General features: G+C 49.6%; 1 protein-coding gene across 2 annotated transcripts; it reads right to left on the minus strand.

The window, feature by feature from the left end:
- Positions 1 to 9,371: 9,371 nt before the first annotated feature.
- Positions 9,372 to 11,431, minus strand: C1QTNF8 (C1q and TNF related 8). 2 transcript variants are annotated; one of them, XR_003534308.1, is made up of 3 exons: positions 11,066 to 11,431; positions 9,712 to 10,392; positions 9,380 to 9,439 (listed from the first exon to the last, which is right to left on the minus strand). XR_003534308.1 is itself a non-coding variant. In XM_027683938.1 (2 exons), the coding sequence occupies exons 1-2, from the start codon at positions 11,343 to 11,345 to the stop codon at positions 9,845 to 9,847; spliced, it is 828 nt and encodes a 275-aa protein (XP_027539739.1). In that variant the 5' UTR covers positions 11,346 to 11,431; the 3' UTR covers positions 9,372 to 9,844. The 2 variants fall into 2 exon arrangements, 1 of the variants encoding a protein (XP_027539739.1); XM_027683938.1 differs by having other exon boundaries at positions 9,372 to 10,392.
- Between the last annotated feature and the right edge of the window lie 5,960 nt (positions 11,432 to 17,391).

The raw sequence follows: 17,391 nt of genomic DNA on the forward strand, positions 1-17,391 counted from the left end.
AAACACAGGGATGCTCCTTATCAACAGGAGGCCAAAACAACCCTTTCCTTCTTTCCCAGTTTCCTGCCAGATGAAGGCTCAGGAGGACTTTGATCCAATGCAGCCATGGGGGTCAGGATCCCTCCTGGAATTCAGGGCTGGGAAATGACTGCAGAGCTCAAGCTCAGGTGAGCCAAGAGCCAGGCTTAGGACTCCCCACTCAAGCAGGATTGCAAAGGCTGAGGTTGGGAAAAACAGGAATATATTATTTATTTCTCCTTTTCCCTGCAATGACAGAACAAAGCAGAACACATTTCTTTCCTTGGCCACCAGTTTGAAGTTGAGCCTCAGCCTTTCAATTTATCAATTAATAACCCAGTGCTCTCACAGCTCCTGGTAGCACAGTGATGGTGATGGAAGGACACTCCCCCCACTCCTGTTTTGGGTTTTTTGGGGGGGATTTGTTTGCTTTTCAACTCATTTGTGAATATTTTCTTGTTTTCTCTCCCTTTTGATCCCAGAGCAGGGTTTGGCTCACCACTCAAAGGTGGTGAATCAAGCCCTGGCCTCAGGTTACATCCATGCAAATCCAGAGCAGCAGGAAAACCACCTGGGACTCACCAGAAAGGATAAATTGGCCCTGAGGACAACGAAGAGGAGTCAGGCACAGGAATTTCAGTGGGGTTTGGGGTTTGTGACAGGGAGGACTCTTGACTGATGCTAACTTGGGTGCCAAATCCAGCAGGAAGAGTAAAGACAGGGCCCATGGACACGACACAATTGCACCCAGGAAAAGGTGTCACAGGGAAAGACAGGGGTCCAAAACAGTCTGACATCACTGCTCCACCCTGAAATAGGGTCTGTCCAAGGGTCCCACCTCACAGGGAGTGTCAGGGCTGTTCCACTGGCACCCCTGGGGATTTTATCCCCCACTTATCCTGGCTTGATTTAGGAATGCAGCCAGGAACACCTCGTTCCTTGGAAAGAAGAAGGGCCTTAATAAATGAAGATATATGGGAAAGAGTTGAACCCTGGCACTGCTTCAGCAGAGCAAAGGCCATTTCTCTCCCCCCTCTGCAGAATTTGATCATATTTGGTATTAACCAATAAAAGTTTTATCTGAAGGCAACAGACCCCTGAAAAATAGGTAGATAAACCTGGGATGGAAGGGGGGCTGCAGAGGTTGGGTTCCCCTCTGCCCTTGTGTGTCTGACCATTCCTAGTCCTGCCATCCTTCCTTCCAGCAACCAGGGAAGCACCAGAAACCAACCTGTCAGCCCAAAATCACAGAATCCTGGGCTGGTTTGGGTTGGAAGAGACCTTAAAGATCCTCCAGTTCCAACTAAAATGTGGAGGTTTATTCCAAACCTGCTCCTGCCTGGGCTGTGAGTGTGCAAAGCTGCTGTGAAAACAGGGAATAATTATAATTATGATTATAATAACATTGCTTTGTGACCCTTGTAATGTTTGTCTTCAGAGAGAAAAGGGAAATACAGGCAGGTTCCCTCCAGCACAGCAATACACTGGATACCATCCACTGCTCCAGGAGGGAAACTCATCCTTGCATTATCCCTGTGTTGGAAACTCTCTGCCCCTCTTTGATTCACTCCCAGCCCTGTCTCCTCTGGTCCCAAATCAACATTAATCTTAATTGTGTCTCAGCTAACAAGGCTCGCAGAGTTTATTAAATGGGGCTTTTGTGTTCCTTAATTGAAAATCTCAGCGCAGAGGCCTCGGTGCTGCTCCTGGACGAGCTGCTGTGGGAGGCTGAGAGCCTGTGCCAGGGCACAGTGACACCCCTGTGGTGCCATTGCTCTGATTCCCAGCTGCTGCTCTGGGAGGAGAATGCTGGGAAGTTGGTCTCCAACCTGGTGGTTCTCTTGGGAGGATGGTGGGATGTGAAATGTGGGATGTGGGAAGGCCTGGTGTCCACACACGGGGTCACGTGTGAGGGCTGAATGGCCCTGGAATACAAGGGCAGGACTGGCAGGCACCATGTGTGGGATGAATCATGGAGTCAGAGGGTGGGTTGGGTTGGGAGGGACCTTAAAGCTCATCCAGTGCCACCCCCTGCCATGAGCAGGGACACCTTCCACTAGCCCAGGTTGCTCCAAGTCTGGTCTTGGACACTCCCAGGGATGGGGCAGCCACAGCTTCTCTGGGCAACCTTTCCTTTTGTTCTTCTCATCCTTGGATCTGTCTTAACTCCATCTTAATCCCACTACACCTCTGCTGCCCCTGGGAGTGATCCTGGATCCTTTTGGAGTGGACCTGCCCCTTGGGAGCTTTGTCACAGTGAGAGAGTCATATCAGGCACCACAAGGATTTCCAAAGAAGGTGGGATCGCTCCATGTCTTGCTTTTCACCAAGGACCAGTCAGACCCCACCTCTTCTCCCACTCCCCCCGGGTCAGGATTGGGATCAGAGTTGCCAGGAAATGGATGTTCCAGCGGGCACATCCAACGTTTCCCTCGCTGCTGCCGCTGCAATGCGTCACATTTAACGAGCCAATTTAGGGAGGCTTTCAATAGAAAGCAGGTAAATGACCTTTCCAGCAAACAGCTCTCCGAGGAATTTGGTGCCATCACAAACGCCTGGCCCCAACTCTAGCTGGAGGAGCTCTTTTCCAGGCCTTTTATTTCCGGGAGCAGCTCCACTCCTCGCAGGATCCCTGGATCCCGCTGCCCATCTCTCCCGGTGCCGCGAAGCCGTCACCGCCCCGGCTCTTCTCTCATCCCAAAAAAAGACTTTGCTCAGGCTTGAGCTGAGCCTTCAAAAGCTCAACTTGCTCCCCTCTCCAAAGCTTTCCCACCAAGGGTTTCCCCAGCAGCTTGGCAGTGGATTCCTGAGGAACCAGGCGGGCTGACAGCACCTCCGAAGGCATCCCATCAAAACATGTCATCCTTTGACAAAGCCTTGACAAATCCTCGGGAAAATCTGTCCTCCCAGCCAGCCATTCCCAGAAAGCAGCAGACAGGAGTGACACTCCCCAACACTGGTGGTGGGTTTTGTTGTGGTTTTTTTTTTTACACGTTTCAAACCCAGTCACCAAACCCCGGGGATTGAGTGACATTTTTAATACCTCGACAGACAATTCTTCCAATTAAAATCTCCCTATTCAGCTTTTTTTCTTGGACAAGCTTTTGATTCATGAAAGGGTTGCAAATGTTACCTCTGGGGCTGCCCTGCTGAAAACAAACACCCACGTGAAGGTCAAGGAATCCCTGCCCTGGGCCCACCTGAAGGCTGAAAATTGTATTTTTGATTATTGTAATTTCTGTTTGAGTCCCCAGTTCTGAATATTCATTGAGATTCATGAAAACCTCTCAATAAAAGGATTTTCAACTGATGGAGACCAAAGGGCTTTGCTGAAGTGCTCATGTGTAGAAGTCAAACAAGCAAGTGCTGGGATACAGGAGCATCTTTAGAAGTGATTCATGATTTATTCCAAGGAAAACGGGTATAATTGAGGGGAAAAGTCACGTTCAGTTTGTACAAGTGGCATTTGCAGAACAGAGCAATTCCAAAGGGCTTCCAGGTGGGATCTCAGAGGGGTGAGCAGTGGTTAATGTCCCTCACTGGTGATTTCTGGCCCCCTGGGTTCCAGCAGGGTCATCCTGGAATCCTCTGGCATTGGGATCTTTCCCTGCTTGCTCTCCAAGGGAGGTAAAACCCAGGATCTCAGCTGTGGCAGGAGATCCAGAGGCTGATGGATTTCTGTTGGAGTAAGAGCAGAGCCAAGGGTGGTGGTTTTGCTCCTTCCCTCATTGAGTGGCAGCTAAATGGAGTCAGAATTCCCAAATCAACATTGTCCATGTCTCAACACAAACCTCCCTGGGAGCAGCAGGATCCTGAGAGCCTCTGCTAACCCAACCCTCTGTTCCCTGAGCCTGCTGGTTATGGCTGGGATCCAAACATTTCCTGGGATCTGGGATCCTGGCACAGCTTGGATCCGTGCAGCAGCATCCTTAAAAACTGCCAGGCCATATTTCAGTGCCTTTCCCTGCCCATCCCCTCCTGCAGCCAAGGCAGGAGCTGCTCCTTTTCTTCCCAGCACAGCTCCTCCAGCTCACTCACCCGAAATGTCTCTGTTGGTCACCTCAACCTGCACTTTTGTTTCCATGTCACGTTTTTTCCTGCCCATTTTGGTGTTGTTGGAGTGACTCCCTGCAAACCCAGCCTGGTTGCTATGAGATGGATGATGCTCCGGGCTTTCTGTGTTCCCTCTCCCTTTCCCGCTGCCATCTCGTAACACTTAATCCTCTGTTATCTCTCCATCTTTCCCTGAAAAGTCACCAAAGGTGAAAGCTTTCTCCACTTGCTCTATCTTGAGCCTTTAAGCTCTGGATCCTGTTTGTGACCTTGAGCCAATTCCACGACCCAAACCATTCCATGATTCCAGGATTCTGTGCTGGCTCCTGGTCGAGGATCCCAGACTGGGAGACAGGGGTGGTGTCACCCCGGCTGGACTCAAGGACCTCAGAGATCTCTTCCCACCTTAATGACTGGGATTTCAGGAATGCAGAGCCCCCTATTCCCACTGCTTGGCTCGCTCTGTATTTTCCAGCTCAGCCCCACATTTATATCAAATCAGAAACACGCTGGAATTGCATTTGCCCCACGGAAGATTTTATGGACGGTGGAGAAACCCGAACAGAATTTAGTGACATGATTTTTTTCTATGGAAATGCCACTTTGCCGCGCTGATTCCTGTCAGTACCCGGTGAAATGCACGTCAGGAAATGGAATATTTGCCAGCGTGGGATGCGGGGCCGTCAGTCCCGTCTGGCACCCGCCATATGGGGCTGCGTTCGCACGGGGGGCTGCGGGAGGAGGAGGACACGGGCTGAGGTGTTGAGGCTTCGCAGAGCTGCAAACGGGACGGCAGAACGGCCTCGTTAATTCTGGGGAGAGCACAATTAATTCCCCTGCCCGGGGGAGCTGCTGTCAGCAGAGCCAGAGACTGTCCCTGTGCCCTGTTTGAGCAGGAATTGGGCAGAGGATTCGGGCTGGGACAAGCCCGGGCTCTTCTTCACCCAGGGGGTTTAACCGAGAAAACAAAAAAGGACAGAAAATATATAAAATCTCCCAAAATTAGCCGAAGAAAAGGTGCTGAGGGGCTGCGCGGTGTGAGCTGGCAGAGAGGACACGCAGCTCTGCCCTTTTCAGGATCTTGCCATGAAAGTTAAAACCACCCTGGAAAACGAGGGGGCGTGGGGGGAGAACGAGGCATCCCCAGGATTTGGCAGGAGCAAGAACAGGGAATCACCCCAGGTGTCCCACCTGTCCCTGAACAGGGAATATTCTTCCTGAGAGCGCCTGGGGACGTGCGAGTCCCTCCCGGAGGGAGGATGGGGATCCCCAGCCTGTCCTTATTGCTCCGCCTGGAGCCTCTTCCCAATAGTTTGGGAAATGCCATTCCCAGCTTCCCACCCGGGCAGAGCCAGGGCAGGGTGTGGAAGCAGCAACCTGTGCAGGCCAAAGTCTGCAGCCTTTTAGCCACGGATCGCTCCCTGCCTTGGAAGTGGTTTCTGTTTGTTTTAACACTTTCCCCTTCTATCTCCTGCCTTTTATGCGCGGCTTTAAATCCGCGTTAGTGAATAGGTCCTTACTGGAGTCATTAAGTTCCATTCAGCTCATCCAAAGGCAATCCATTAGCTTTATTTGTTGCCTGGTTCCCTTATCTGCCCCGATGTTATCTGCCTGTTCCTGTTGTAAAAGGAAAGTTTCCTTATGGAGAGGAAGAAAGCGGTTTGCCCAAGGCAGAGGTGCCTGTTGTTCTTACCCTGACCTTCCCGAAAGCCGGGAGGGTTGAAACCTCGCCAAAACAACCTCCTCACCCCCCCTAAACAAGGCTGCGAGAAGACGGGAATGTGGGATCTGTTGGATGCTCTCACTGAAAAAAAAAAAAGGGAATAAGTGATGGAGGGAGGTGAGCGCAAAAAGCAGAACAGGCGGGATGTGCCAGGGGAATTTAGGTTGGATATTATGGAAATTTCCACCCCAAAAGGGTTGTCCAGCCCTGGCACAGCTGCCCAGGGCAGTGGGGGAGTCACCACCCCGGAGGGGTTTAAAAACTACGTGGGATTTTTGACTTTGGAAGTTGCAGCGGGGAAAACATCCCTGGCTCAGCTTCTCCAGAGGGGGATTTTTAGCAGGAGCTACTTCTCGTGGTTTTTCCAGCCTAAAACTTCGATCTGCAGGACAGGGAGGTTCGGGGCGCACAGCGCAGCGTGTCCCGAGTCCTCTGTGCTGCCAGAGCTGCCCTGATCATTGTTGGCACATCCCAGTGTCCCAGCGAGGACTTCTGGGATGGAGAGCTCGTCTTTCACGCTGCAGCCACTTGAGGAGTCTGATCCTCCTCCTACCTCAAGTGTTTTTTCCTCCCGTAGCCCATAAATCTCCCCCTGCCCTCAGGGAATGTGGGCAGGTCCCTTGTTTGCTCTTCCATCCGTCACCATTTGGAACAGGGGCGGGTGTTGTCCCAGCTCCTCCTCGGGAGAGGCTCTGACAAACTCCGTGAAATGAGTTTATCTCCCCCCCGTTGCCGAAGTTTGGACCAGGAATCGCAATTTTGCAGATTTGAAGTCAGAAGGCTGAAGGGATGTTATCTCAAAATCTATTTAATCCTCCTGTATCAACCCAAAGAGATTTTTTGGGGGGGTAGATGCTTCTCACCTGGTGTTTTCCATATTTCCTGTTGTACACAAGGCTCCCGTTCTCCATTTCCATCTCCCCAGGTTCCTCTGCCTCCCGTTTCTGGCCCTGCCCCGAGGCCAGGGGAGGTTATTTTGGCGATTAAACCGATTGAGAAATTGGTTTATCAGTGCCTTGTACTGGGGGCTTCACCTTCCAGGAGATCTTGGGCTGAGAGGGACCTCCAGAAGGTCTTATATTCCTGAATCAAATGCCCCAGGGAATTCTGGAAGCTGAAGCTGCTTTGTCCTTTCAGTGTAATTCAGGATTTGGGAAAGAGCTTCTGACAGATCCCTCCTGGTTCCATTCAAAGCAGCAAATGCAAAACGCCAATTTAGGGAACCGGTTGGAAAAATAAATACAAATTAAGCTTTTTTTTTTTTCTTTTCATGTAAATTCGAGCACTTAAAGCCCCCACTTTCCTCTCCTCAAAAAAAAACAAACTTTAAAAGCTTTTTCAAAGCTCAGTTTCCAATCTACATATTGATGGGGAGGGGAAAAAAAGGGATTTAAATTCCGTTCTTCTAAGAAAGAGCCTGGCAGGCTGCCTGTGTGGGGATGAGAGCTCTCAAATATTTGTGCTTTGGGTTGGACTCATTAAACTCCTCTAACCAGAGATGTTTCTCCCAGCCCTTGAAGCTGGAAAAAAACTGCTGATGCCTTCAAAAGGTGGAATTAGGAATGCCTTTGTACATTAAGCTTTTTAGATATTTCAATTTTTCTCCCGGGTTGAGTTTTCTACTTTTTTTTTTTAACGCTAGAAATGACTCATTTGAATAATGGAGGCAAGCCAATAACCTTTCTGATTATTTGAAAGGTCGTTCTGCAACCTGAAAGCAGCGTGGCTTTAATGATTTAATGCTGATGGCAGATGGGTCAGGAGGGGTTTCAATGTGTCCCGTGGCTTCAATAATCAAAATCTCTCTCCCTGTGTGATATGGAGATCTGGATAAAGGGGTAGAGAGGGTGGATTTTTGCTTTCTTCTTAGGAGAAAATAACTTTTCCAGCATCAGTGTGGATTAACACAAGCCAAAGAGGGGAAGGAGAAGTTGTAAAATGAGTTTATCTCCTCCCTGTTGCCTAAGTTTGGCCCAGTAATTGCGAATTTTGTAGTTTTGAAGTCAGAGAATTAAAGGTATTCTGTGGGTTGTTTTGTTTTTTTTTTCCTGGCAATAATTCCAGCTGGGTCAGGTTTTTTTTTCCTTTTTAATTACAGTCAGTGTGGATGGGAGTGAGGTAAAACTTCAGGAAAACTGCTGGATTCTGAGGAATTCTGAGGGCTGGCAGTGACCAGTCAGCTCCAGCATCTCCAGAGGTTCTCCAGCAATTCCCTGCACCCACACTGGGAGTTCAGCTGCAAAATCCAGGTGGGAGAGGGATGACTTAGAAGTAGAAAAAGGATTTTGAGCTCTAAACGTGGTTTTAAAAGCTCTGGTAGTTTCCCACCTTCCCTTTCCTACTGGGAGCAGGAGCAGACCCAGAGGTCCAAGGCTTGGGATCCGTTTCCATCTCGACTTTCCTTTGCTGCTTAAAAATCCCTGTCTTCAGGAGGACTGGGAGATCTGAAAGATTTGGTATTTATTTGGTAAAAAAAAAGGTGATTAAGTGCTCTGTCTCCCTGTGATGGTTGTTCCCAGGCCTGCAAGGAGAGGAGCTGGGATCAGTTTAATTCCTGGAGTTGAAGGCACTCAAATTGTCTCCACAGATTATTCCATGTCCAGTCTGGTGTTTTCAGCCAGGTGCTGTGAAAAGGGTTATGGGTTAAAAAATGAAACCAAGGCAGGTACTCAAAGCAATACCTTTATTTCAGCTACTTTTTTCAACAGCTGTGGGAAGGAGTTTGCCTGGCAAGGACTCTTCCTGTATCCTTCATACAAACAGTTCAGGATGGGAAACTGAGGGAGTGGGAAAGGAGGAATGGGATAAAAAGATGGTTTTTGTTGAATTTACCTTTCCACTGTTCTATCAAAAATTTTTTAGGCGAAAAAAAGAACCCAAATCTCCTAAAATATCAAATATTGCTGATTTTTTCTTTTTTTTTTTTTCTTGCAGAAAAGGCTCCTTTTCTTCACAGTTTTCCTCTCTATTTTCCAGAAATGACAGTGCTATGAGATGGCAATTTCCAGCCATGGAATTCCAGCTCAGCAAATTCCAAACATCCCACCATTTTCAAATGGGAAACACACATTCCCAGCCACGCTGGATGTTCTTATAAAGAGTATTGGTATTAGTGCAGAGGGGTAGCTGTGGCTCTTCCAGCTCTGTGCCTCTGGAAAAGCTTTCCCAGGTGGAGATGCTGCTATTTAATTCTGGAATTGTGCTCTCAAAACGAAATATTGCATGAAATGGAACAAAACTGGAATTTTGGGTTAATGTTACTGGGGGTCTACACAGGGTTGCAGAGCTGGAGTTGAAGCCTTGTGGGTGCTTGTGCAGCTCGTAGCACCTTGGAACAGTCACCTCCACCCTCGCTGGGCATGGACAGACAACCCTTATAGATCCATAACCCTTCCTGGACTATGCAAAGATTCCCAAATAGCAGGAAGAATGACATTCCTTATTTAGCACCCATATAACTGATCCTTAGGTATAATTAAAATTTCTTTTTTAAAGGAGAGAAAGGAATTAAATTTTTACTATTAGCCTGGCAAAGCCTTCAGGGGTGTTACTGGGGGTTGTTACTGAGGTGTTACACAGGGTTGCAGAGCTGGAGTTGAAGCCTTGTGGGTGCTTGTGCAGCTCGTAGCACCTTGGAACAGGCACCTCCACCCTCACTGGACATGGACAGACAACCCTTATAGATCTATAATCCTTCCTGGACAGTTTAAAGATTCCCAAATAGCAGGAAGAATGACATTCCTTATTTAGCACCCATATAACTGGTCCTTAGGTATAATTAAAATTTCTTGTCTAAAGGAGAGCAAAGGAGTTAAACTCTTGCTGCCAGCTTGGTGGGGATGTTACTGGGGGTCTACACAGGGTTGCAGAGCTGGAGTTGAAGCCTTGTGGGTGCTTGTGCAGCTTGGAACAGTCACCTCCATCCTCACTGGGCATGGACAGACAACCCTTACAGATCTATAACCCTTCCAAGTGGAACTAGGTGTGCACTTCTACGAGGGAAGACTCTACTGCATCTACCAAAGCCTCGCGCCCGGAGCCGGCGAGCGGCTACTCCAGGGCCGGTTTGATGAGGTGCCCGTTGAAGATGATGTAAACATCAGACTCCTCGCTGTAAATGGCGTTTTCCCTCTCCCTCTTGAACATCCTGACCCAGACCTCGTCGCCCTCCTGCAGGTCCAGCATGAGGCTCTGGCTCTGCATGATGCTGCGCTCGCTGGGCTGGGCGTATAGGATGGCCTCCTCCCGCTCGTTCCTCATCACGTGCACGTAGGTCTCCTTGTAGTTCCACGTGTGCACGTTGAGGCTGAAGTAGTAGACCCCCGGCACGTAGCAGAAGAACTTCCCCGTGAACATGTTGAAGTGCTGGTAGAGGTTCACGAACTCAGTGTCGAAGGTGACGAGCTGGAAGTAGTCGGAGCTGTGCAGGGGTTTCCTCCGGCCCACCGAGAAGGCGGCGAAGAGCTGCTTGCAGGAGTGGCCCTGAGGGCCTGGCTGCCCTTTCTGGCCCTTCCTGCCGTTCAGGCCGCGTAATCCTCTCTCTCCAGCCTTGCCAGCTGCTCCAGGGAACCCTTTCTCTCCCATCTCGCCCTTCTCCCCTGCGAGGAGAAAGGAAAACCTCGTGAGATACAAGCGGGAAAACCTCGTGGAGCCGAGCTGCAGGAACGCCCTGAGGGAGACAACGAGCAGAGGAGGTGCTGGGGCACTGTTTTCCCAGTGCAAATAGTGGTCAAACATCAGCACTTTCCCATTTTTCAGGAGGATAAAGCCGGGGGAAACTTGGCTGCACCGAGCCGATGGTGCTGATGTTCCGTGTCCAAGGGTGGAACTCCATGGCCTGACCACAGCAGGGACATGAACCCAGCGCTCATCCCCCACCCCCTCGGTGCAGAGACGGGGGGAAACACAAGTTTTTGGTTCTGCTGAGGCCTGATTTGAGCCTGGGAGAGATGGTTGGGTCTTGTCTGTGCTCACAGGACTCCTGGAACACCTCCTGCATTTCACACTTTGCTTTTATTTGTCTGCCCTGCTGAGACAAGAAATGCACCGTGGAAAAAAACCTTTCCCCCCCCCCCCCAGTTTTTAAACCATTTAGTAACTCAGTGAGAACGTTTGAACCTGAGTTTTGGTGTGAGCTAACATGAACTCCCAGGATTTGGGGTTTTGATGGATTAGAGACTTTTGCACCCCTCATTTTGGGTGGACACGCTGGTGGAGGAGGGAGGAGCAAGGAAGGCAAAGGCTGCCATGGGGGTGGTTGGCTGGACCCACCTTTGAGGATGGTGATGTCTATGGTGGGCTGGACTTTGGGCACAGAGTAGGGGCTGCTGCTCATCCTGGTGTGCCTGGAGGAGAGGATGGACACGGGCTGCTCCGAGGGGCCGCAGCAGCGCACGCACGACAGGCGCCTGGGGGGGCCCTTCTCCAGCTCCGCTCCGACGTTCCCCACGGACACCAGGAGCAGCAGGAGCACCACCCTCATCTTCAGCAGGGCCAGCTGGACCAGCAAAGGAACAGGAATTATTAACACAGCGATTCCAATCAGAGCCATCTGTCGGTGTTACCCCGAGGTGCTTTTCTTGGGGTTAATTATTAGCTGAGCTCGGAGTGGCACCGGGAGGCTCCAGGTGGGAATGGTGGCCCCATGTCCCGCTGTTTACAAGCAGTGGAAAAGGCAACCCCTGTCCCTCATTACCTGGAATTACCTGACAAGAGACATCAGGTAAACAAAAGAAGGAAAAAAAAAACCCCACCCAAACCAAACAAAAGCTGCTGAGAAGCTCCAGCTCTTCTGGAGGTGCATTCGCTGCTTGGCTGCTCTTGGAACAGCCCCTACAAAAGGTTCTGGGTAAAAGACACCCACAAAAAAAGCCACAAAGTGTTGCTCTGTTGGTTTGTTGCACCAGCATCCTGCAAAATTCAAAATGAAAGGCAGAATATGCAACTTTATTTCAATATAGAGCCTAAGCTTGTGGGGTTTTTTTTAAGAAAAAAACCTGAAGAAAAATGAAACTAAAAGAAACCAAAAGCATTTCTCTCTTCAGACATTCTCCTGCAGGCTCTGGCTGGAAACCTCTTTCCAGGAGCCTCTTCCCAAGAAGACTCGTGGTTCTGACCATGCCCCCCCCCTTTCCCAGCAGAATTCCTGTGTGGACTTTCCCTTTTTATTTTCAAATGCGTGGAATGCAAAGCCAAAAAAAAAGGTCAAAGCAAGGTGAGATTTGCTCTGCACAACCACTGGGTTCTGAGATGCTCTGTTGCATTTTCAGCTGCTGCTGGTGAGCTCTGAAAAGCCCCGAGCAAAACACAGGGAGGAAATGTTGGACACAGGGCAGTGATGGGAATTTTCTCTGGTTCCCAAACCCTAGGAAGGGATTGGAGCTGGAGACAGGCAACTGCCTCCTGGTTCCATGTGTAATTAGTGTCATCCCACTGATTGCAGTGGTGCTTCATCCAGGGCAGATTTTTTTGGATCGATGCCTTTATGGAGCTTCTCCAAGGTCCAATTAGTGAGATGGACTTGTATCGACCTCAGGCTGGGAACAGCTCTCACAGCTCCTCTTCTACCAGCTTGAATTCCTGGAAGAGAGGGGGGAAGGTGGGATCTGGATGTCCTGGATTTCAGGAATCGCTCCATGAACACACAGGTCCCTCCTGCAGAGGGAGGGAGGGAGGGCATCCTGCCCTGGGGCTGCTCAGAGGCTTCACTGGGAACAAAATGAGCCAGGTGGGAAAATAGAGAGGGAAAAAAAAGTGTCAGTATAGGCAAGGATTGTCTCAGCATTCCTGGGAGATGTTTTCTGCTCGTTCTTACCTGCCCCTGTCATTCACACCTTTTATTACTTGGTGTAATGCAGCTCCCTGGAAAGCCCATAAAAACTCATTAGCAGCAACATAATAAGGACTTTCCCTCTGCCAGCAGTGCAAGTCCTTTCATCAAATCCCTCAGAACTTGAAATATCTTCCTATTCATGATTGTCCCTCCTTCCAGGAGGGATCAATACTCCTTTTCTATCGGCGTTCAGGGCTTGAATTTCATTTTCATTAAGTCCTTTCTAATTTCCATTCACTCCTTAAGCCATCTTTCTGCTGCCAGCTAGGAACAGAAAAGTTTAAATGGACAGAAAAGTCAGGAATAACCAGCCTGGGTGTGACCAGAGAAGGATGTTGGACTGCAGGGAGGATTTGGGGTTTCTGGGGTGTCCTGTGGAGTGATTTAGGTTTGTGAATATACAGAATGTCTACGGAAGACCCAGTGTCTTAATCTGTGGGAAAGGAGGCTCAGAGGGGAACTTATTGCTCTCTAAAAGTACCTGAAAGGAGGGGGGAGCCGTGGAGGTTGGAGCTCTGCTCCCAGGGGACAAGGGACAGGACAAGAGGAAGGTTCAGGTTGGACACAAGGAGGAATTTCCCCATGGAAGGGGCTGCCCAGGGAGGTTTGGAGTCCCCACCCCTGGAGGTGTCCAAGGAAGGCCTGGATGTGGCACTGAGTGCTCTGGGCTGGGGGACAAGGTTGGATTGGATGATCCTTGGGGGCTTTTCCACCCTCAGCGATTCCATGTGCACTCAGAGCCCCCGGCACTCGGGGCCAATCCATCCTCTTTGGGATAAAAGCCCTTTAGCCCCTCCCAGGAGTGTGGACAAACAATAACCTGGGATAAAGTCCAGGCTGTTTGATCCCATTATCAGGACATTAAAACAGAGCATGTAATTGCTGGTGATACCTCCATGAAGGAGAAAGAACCTTCATTATTCACAACAACAGAAGGGAAAGAATTCATAAACACGAAGAAATCACTCTATATTTTTACAGGCTGTTATTTTCCCTGAGATGAAGGGCTTTCCTAACTTTAGAAGTGGCTTGAGGGAGGAAAAAAAAAGCCAGTCTGGGTGAAAACTCAGTGTTCAGGTTGTGCACAGTTCACATTACAGGAATTCAAGCCCCCACTGAAGGATTTGTGGCCACTTGAGTGATTCAGGAAGAGCAATAACTCAAGTTATTGGCTAGAAATTCCATTTGGAAAAAAAAAACACAAAAAAAAGCAAATGATGCAACAATTCAGTCAATTCAGGGCATCCTGGAGCTGACACCTCCACACCACAGTTTCCTTCAAAATGTAGGGAAATTCTTACATTGTTGTGGTAGAAACATGGATTTGGTTGAGATATTTTGTGGTCAGGTGAAAACTTGATGTAGGTGAGTAAAGAGAGGTTCAAGTTTACAGCCTGTGCACAGAAAACAAGGACAGGAGAAGGAAAACAGGAAAGAGATGGAAAGGAAGGAATCTGAGAGGACTGCAAGGAAAGAATGATGAATCCTGGAGTGGTTTGGGTTGGAAGGGACCTTAAAGCTCATCCAGTCCCACCCCTGCCATGGGCAGGGACACCTTCCACTAGCCCAGGTTGCTCCAAGCCCCATCCAACCTGGCCTTGGACACTTCCAGGGATAAATTCAGCAGGATGGGATTGTGTCTGACAGACATCCAGCACAAAAGCAGAGCTGGGGGGAAGGGAAACCTCAGACCAGAGAAATGATGGGACAGGAAAGGAAAGAAGCATGGTAAGAATTTCCCTGTAACCAGAGCGTGTCAGGCTGGAGGAAACAATGGTTGGAGCCAAATTTCAGAGGAGAAGCAAAATATAACCCTTGTGGTGGGGAAGTCAAATCAGGCACTTTAAAAAATGCAAAAAGAATGAGGTTCAGAATTGAAGTTCTGGGAGGAAAACTGAGAGGTTGTTTTTAACTGTTTGTTTTTTCACTTAAAGCCAATTATTGTGACCAGGTTGGACAGGGCTTGGAGCAACCTGGGCTAGTGGAAGGTGTCCCTGCCCATGGCAGGGGGTGGCACTGGATGAGCTTTAAGGTCCCTCCCAACCCAAACCATCCCAGGATTCATCATTCTTTCCTTGCAGTCCTCTCAGACTCCTTCCTTTCCATCTCTTTCCTATTTTACTTCTGTCCTTGTTTTCTAAGTGAAAATCCAGCCTTTTTGCACCCAATTCAAACAATGCCCAAACCAGGGTCACTTGTCCCCCCCAGCAAAATCCAAGGCTGACCAGATGATTAAATAGTGTATTTTTGCTCTGCACTGACCCTGGAAGTACCTGACTTCAATCTAATCCATCAAGCTTTTTATTTACATATTTTCAACCTGCTATGAATTACCTGCTTCAAAAGAGCTGTTTTTCCAGTGGCACCTGGCATTCCTGGTGTGCCAGCCAAAAACCCCCAATTCCCACCCTGCAGGGCTTTAGGGATCCCCCAAACCTTGGCTGAAGAAGGGCAGAAACCATTAGTTCTGCTTCAGGGAGTTAAATGATGTGATTCTTTCTTCTCGTGTGCAAGTCCTGATTTAAATATCTTTCCTTGACACTATTTGAGCTGCAGAGAGCACCTTGATTGATTTTTTTGGGATGCTGATGGAGTTTAATCTCGGAGCTCAAGGCAGACAGTTTGTGTCTGAGGCACATTTGTTCATGCAAAGCTTTTTAATCTTCCCCTGTACCCGAAGGATTTCCATGCTCTGATCCAAAGGAACACATTTGGGCAAGAGAAATGATAAGAAATCACTGAAATAGCTGCGAAAAACCACCTTCATTTGCTCTGCAACAGAGAAAATGAAGCAGGAGGGCAAAGCAAGTCAGCCTGGAGGCTGCATCCAAAGATTTTCCCTGTGGTTAGCAACGTGGAATTTGCAAGTTGAACCCCAGTCTTGCCTGGTCTGTTGGAACCTCAGGCAGCCCCTGTGGGATTTACAGGTCATGCCAAAGGTGTGGATCTGCCTCAGTCTGCCCCATCCCATGTTTTCCCTGGGAGCAGTGGGAGTGTGTCCTTTCAATCCACCCCATCCCATGTTTTCTCTGGGAGCAGTGGGAATGTGTCCTTACCTTGCAGGGAAGCTGGAAGGATCAATCCCCCAAAGAACTGTGCTGAGCTGTGAGATCCAGAGTTCACGAGGCAGGAACTGCTCTGGGATGCATCCCTTTAAATTCCTGACAATATTTCCCTTCCCGTTATTCCTAAGGTTTGGCTGGGAAAAGCAACCTCTGACTCTCTCTGCTTTAAATTCCCAAACACCAGCAGCCACTGCCCCTTGGAGTCAGGGACAAACCCCGGCTCAAAACCCACGAGGACACTTCAGATTAAAATCTCCCTTGAGCTGCAGAGATGGAAAACACAGGGATAAAAAACAGAGATGTATGTGTCATCATTCCAGAGATGGAAAATATTCCACTTTGCTGCTTTTGTGTCTCCTCTCAAGCCTCAACCTCCTCACTGCTCCGGAGCTCCTTGGATCACCAGCAGCAGGAAACGAGGCATCCTCAGGGCCGGGAATGTCTGGACGTTGGGTTTCCTCTTGGAAGTGATTTGTTTGGGGGTTTTTTAAATTGTCTTCCCCGTGAGGGTGTAAAATTTCATCATGAGCCACTTGCTGTGGAAAAGCCCAGAAAACCGAAGGAGTTTGTGCATTCCCAAGGTGAAGCCGTGGCAGCTTCCGAGCGCCACAAAAGCCTCTCCCACCCCACGGCCTGGGGATGCTTGGATGGAGCTGAGCATCAGGAGCCTGTCTGCAGCCAGGAAGGGATCTGAGAACTCCCAGACAAGGATATTTGGATGCCAGAAAGGAGCTTGGTTTCAGAGTTTCAGAGTTTCCACTGCGTGTGTCCTGCTTTGCAGATGACCGAGGGCGACGCCCCGGCCTGTGGGGTTTGATGCACAGGAGGGACTGGGAGTGCTGGTTTGAGCCCAGAGAGCTGGGAGAGGGGCAGGAGTGCAGGCAGAGCCAGGATCCAGCCGTGGAGTTTTAGCTGCATCTGGATTTGTAATGGCCTGGGTGAACATTTGTCACTCCACTAATGTAGCTCCATTTTTAATTATCTGGTTTGGGGTTTATTTTGTGGTGCTTTTTTTTTAGCCTGTGGGGGTGAACTGCCTGAATTCCTCTCTCCCTGAACAGCAGCAACTGCTGTGGTCCCCACTGCTCTCTCCAGCTGGGATTTCACCTCTTGCATGGGAAGAGATGAGGTTCCAAAACCTCCCTCCCTGTTACCTGCACACCCTTAGGCCTGGGGGATTGTATGGATTTAACAGCATTCCCTGCAGCTGCTGTGGGAAGAGAGGCTGTGCCTGGATGGAAACAGCCCCTGGAAACCTGCACATTCCCATGGTCCCACCGTGCCTGCCCTGCACAGCCAGGGAGCAAAAGGCTCTTTGCTGGTTGCTGAGCAAACAGCTCTTCCCTGTCTCCTTCTCCTTGTCCCTGTTTGCACCTCTGACTCCAGGAACATGCCTGCAGTGTCCTGGAAATGTCCCTGCTCCGGGCTGGGCGGTTCCTTGGAAGCATTCCCAGCTCCACAGCAAGTCCAGGCGGTGATTCAGCATCGGGAAGTTACAGTAAGTCATTCCCAGGGCAGCTTCTCCGACACAGCAAAAGACACCCAACCCTCCTTCACCCTCCCAAAAGAAAGGCAGCTTTCCTGGGACCTGCCACTGCTGACTCAGTCACTCTGGGAATTCAGCATTCCATGTGCCAGAGTAAAGCAGGAGGAATTGTCCCTGCAGAGGGTCCCACGTGGGGCTGTCCCAGCTGGATTGT

The sequence above is a fragment of the Neopelma chrysocephalum genome, unplaced genomic scaffold (genome assembly GCF_003984885.1).
Source record: "Neopelma chrysocephalum unplaced genomic scaffold, ASM398488v2 Primary Assembly neopelma1_65, whole genome shotgun sequence".
Taxonomy (NCBI): domain Eukaryota; kingdom Metazoa; phylum Chordata; class Aves; order Passeriformes; family Pipridae; genus Neopelma; species Neopelma chrysocephalum.

Bases quoted from the DNA above. Each gene is read 5' to 3' on its own strand.
- C1QTNF8 (XM_027683938.1), bottom strand. From the start codon at position 11,345: ATGGCTCTGATTGGAATCGCTGTGTTAATAATTCCTGTTCCTTTGCTG. The intron at 10,393-11,065 runs GTGGGTCCAGCC...TTCTCCTCGCAG, and splicing joins AGACATCACCATCCTCAAAG to GGGAGAAGGGCGAGATGGGA.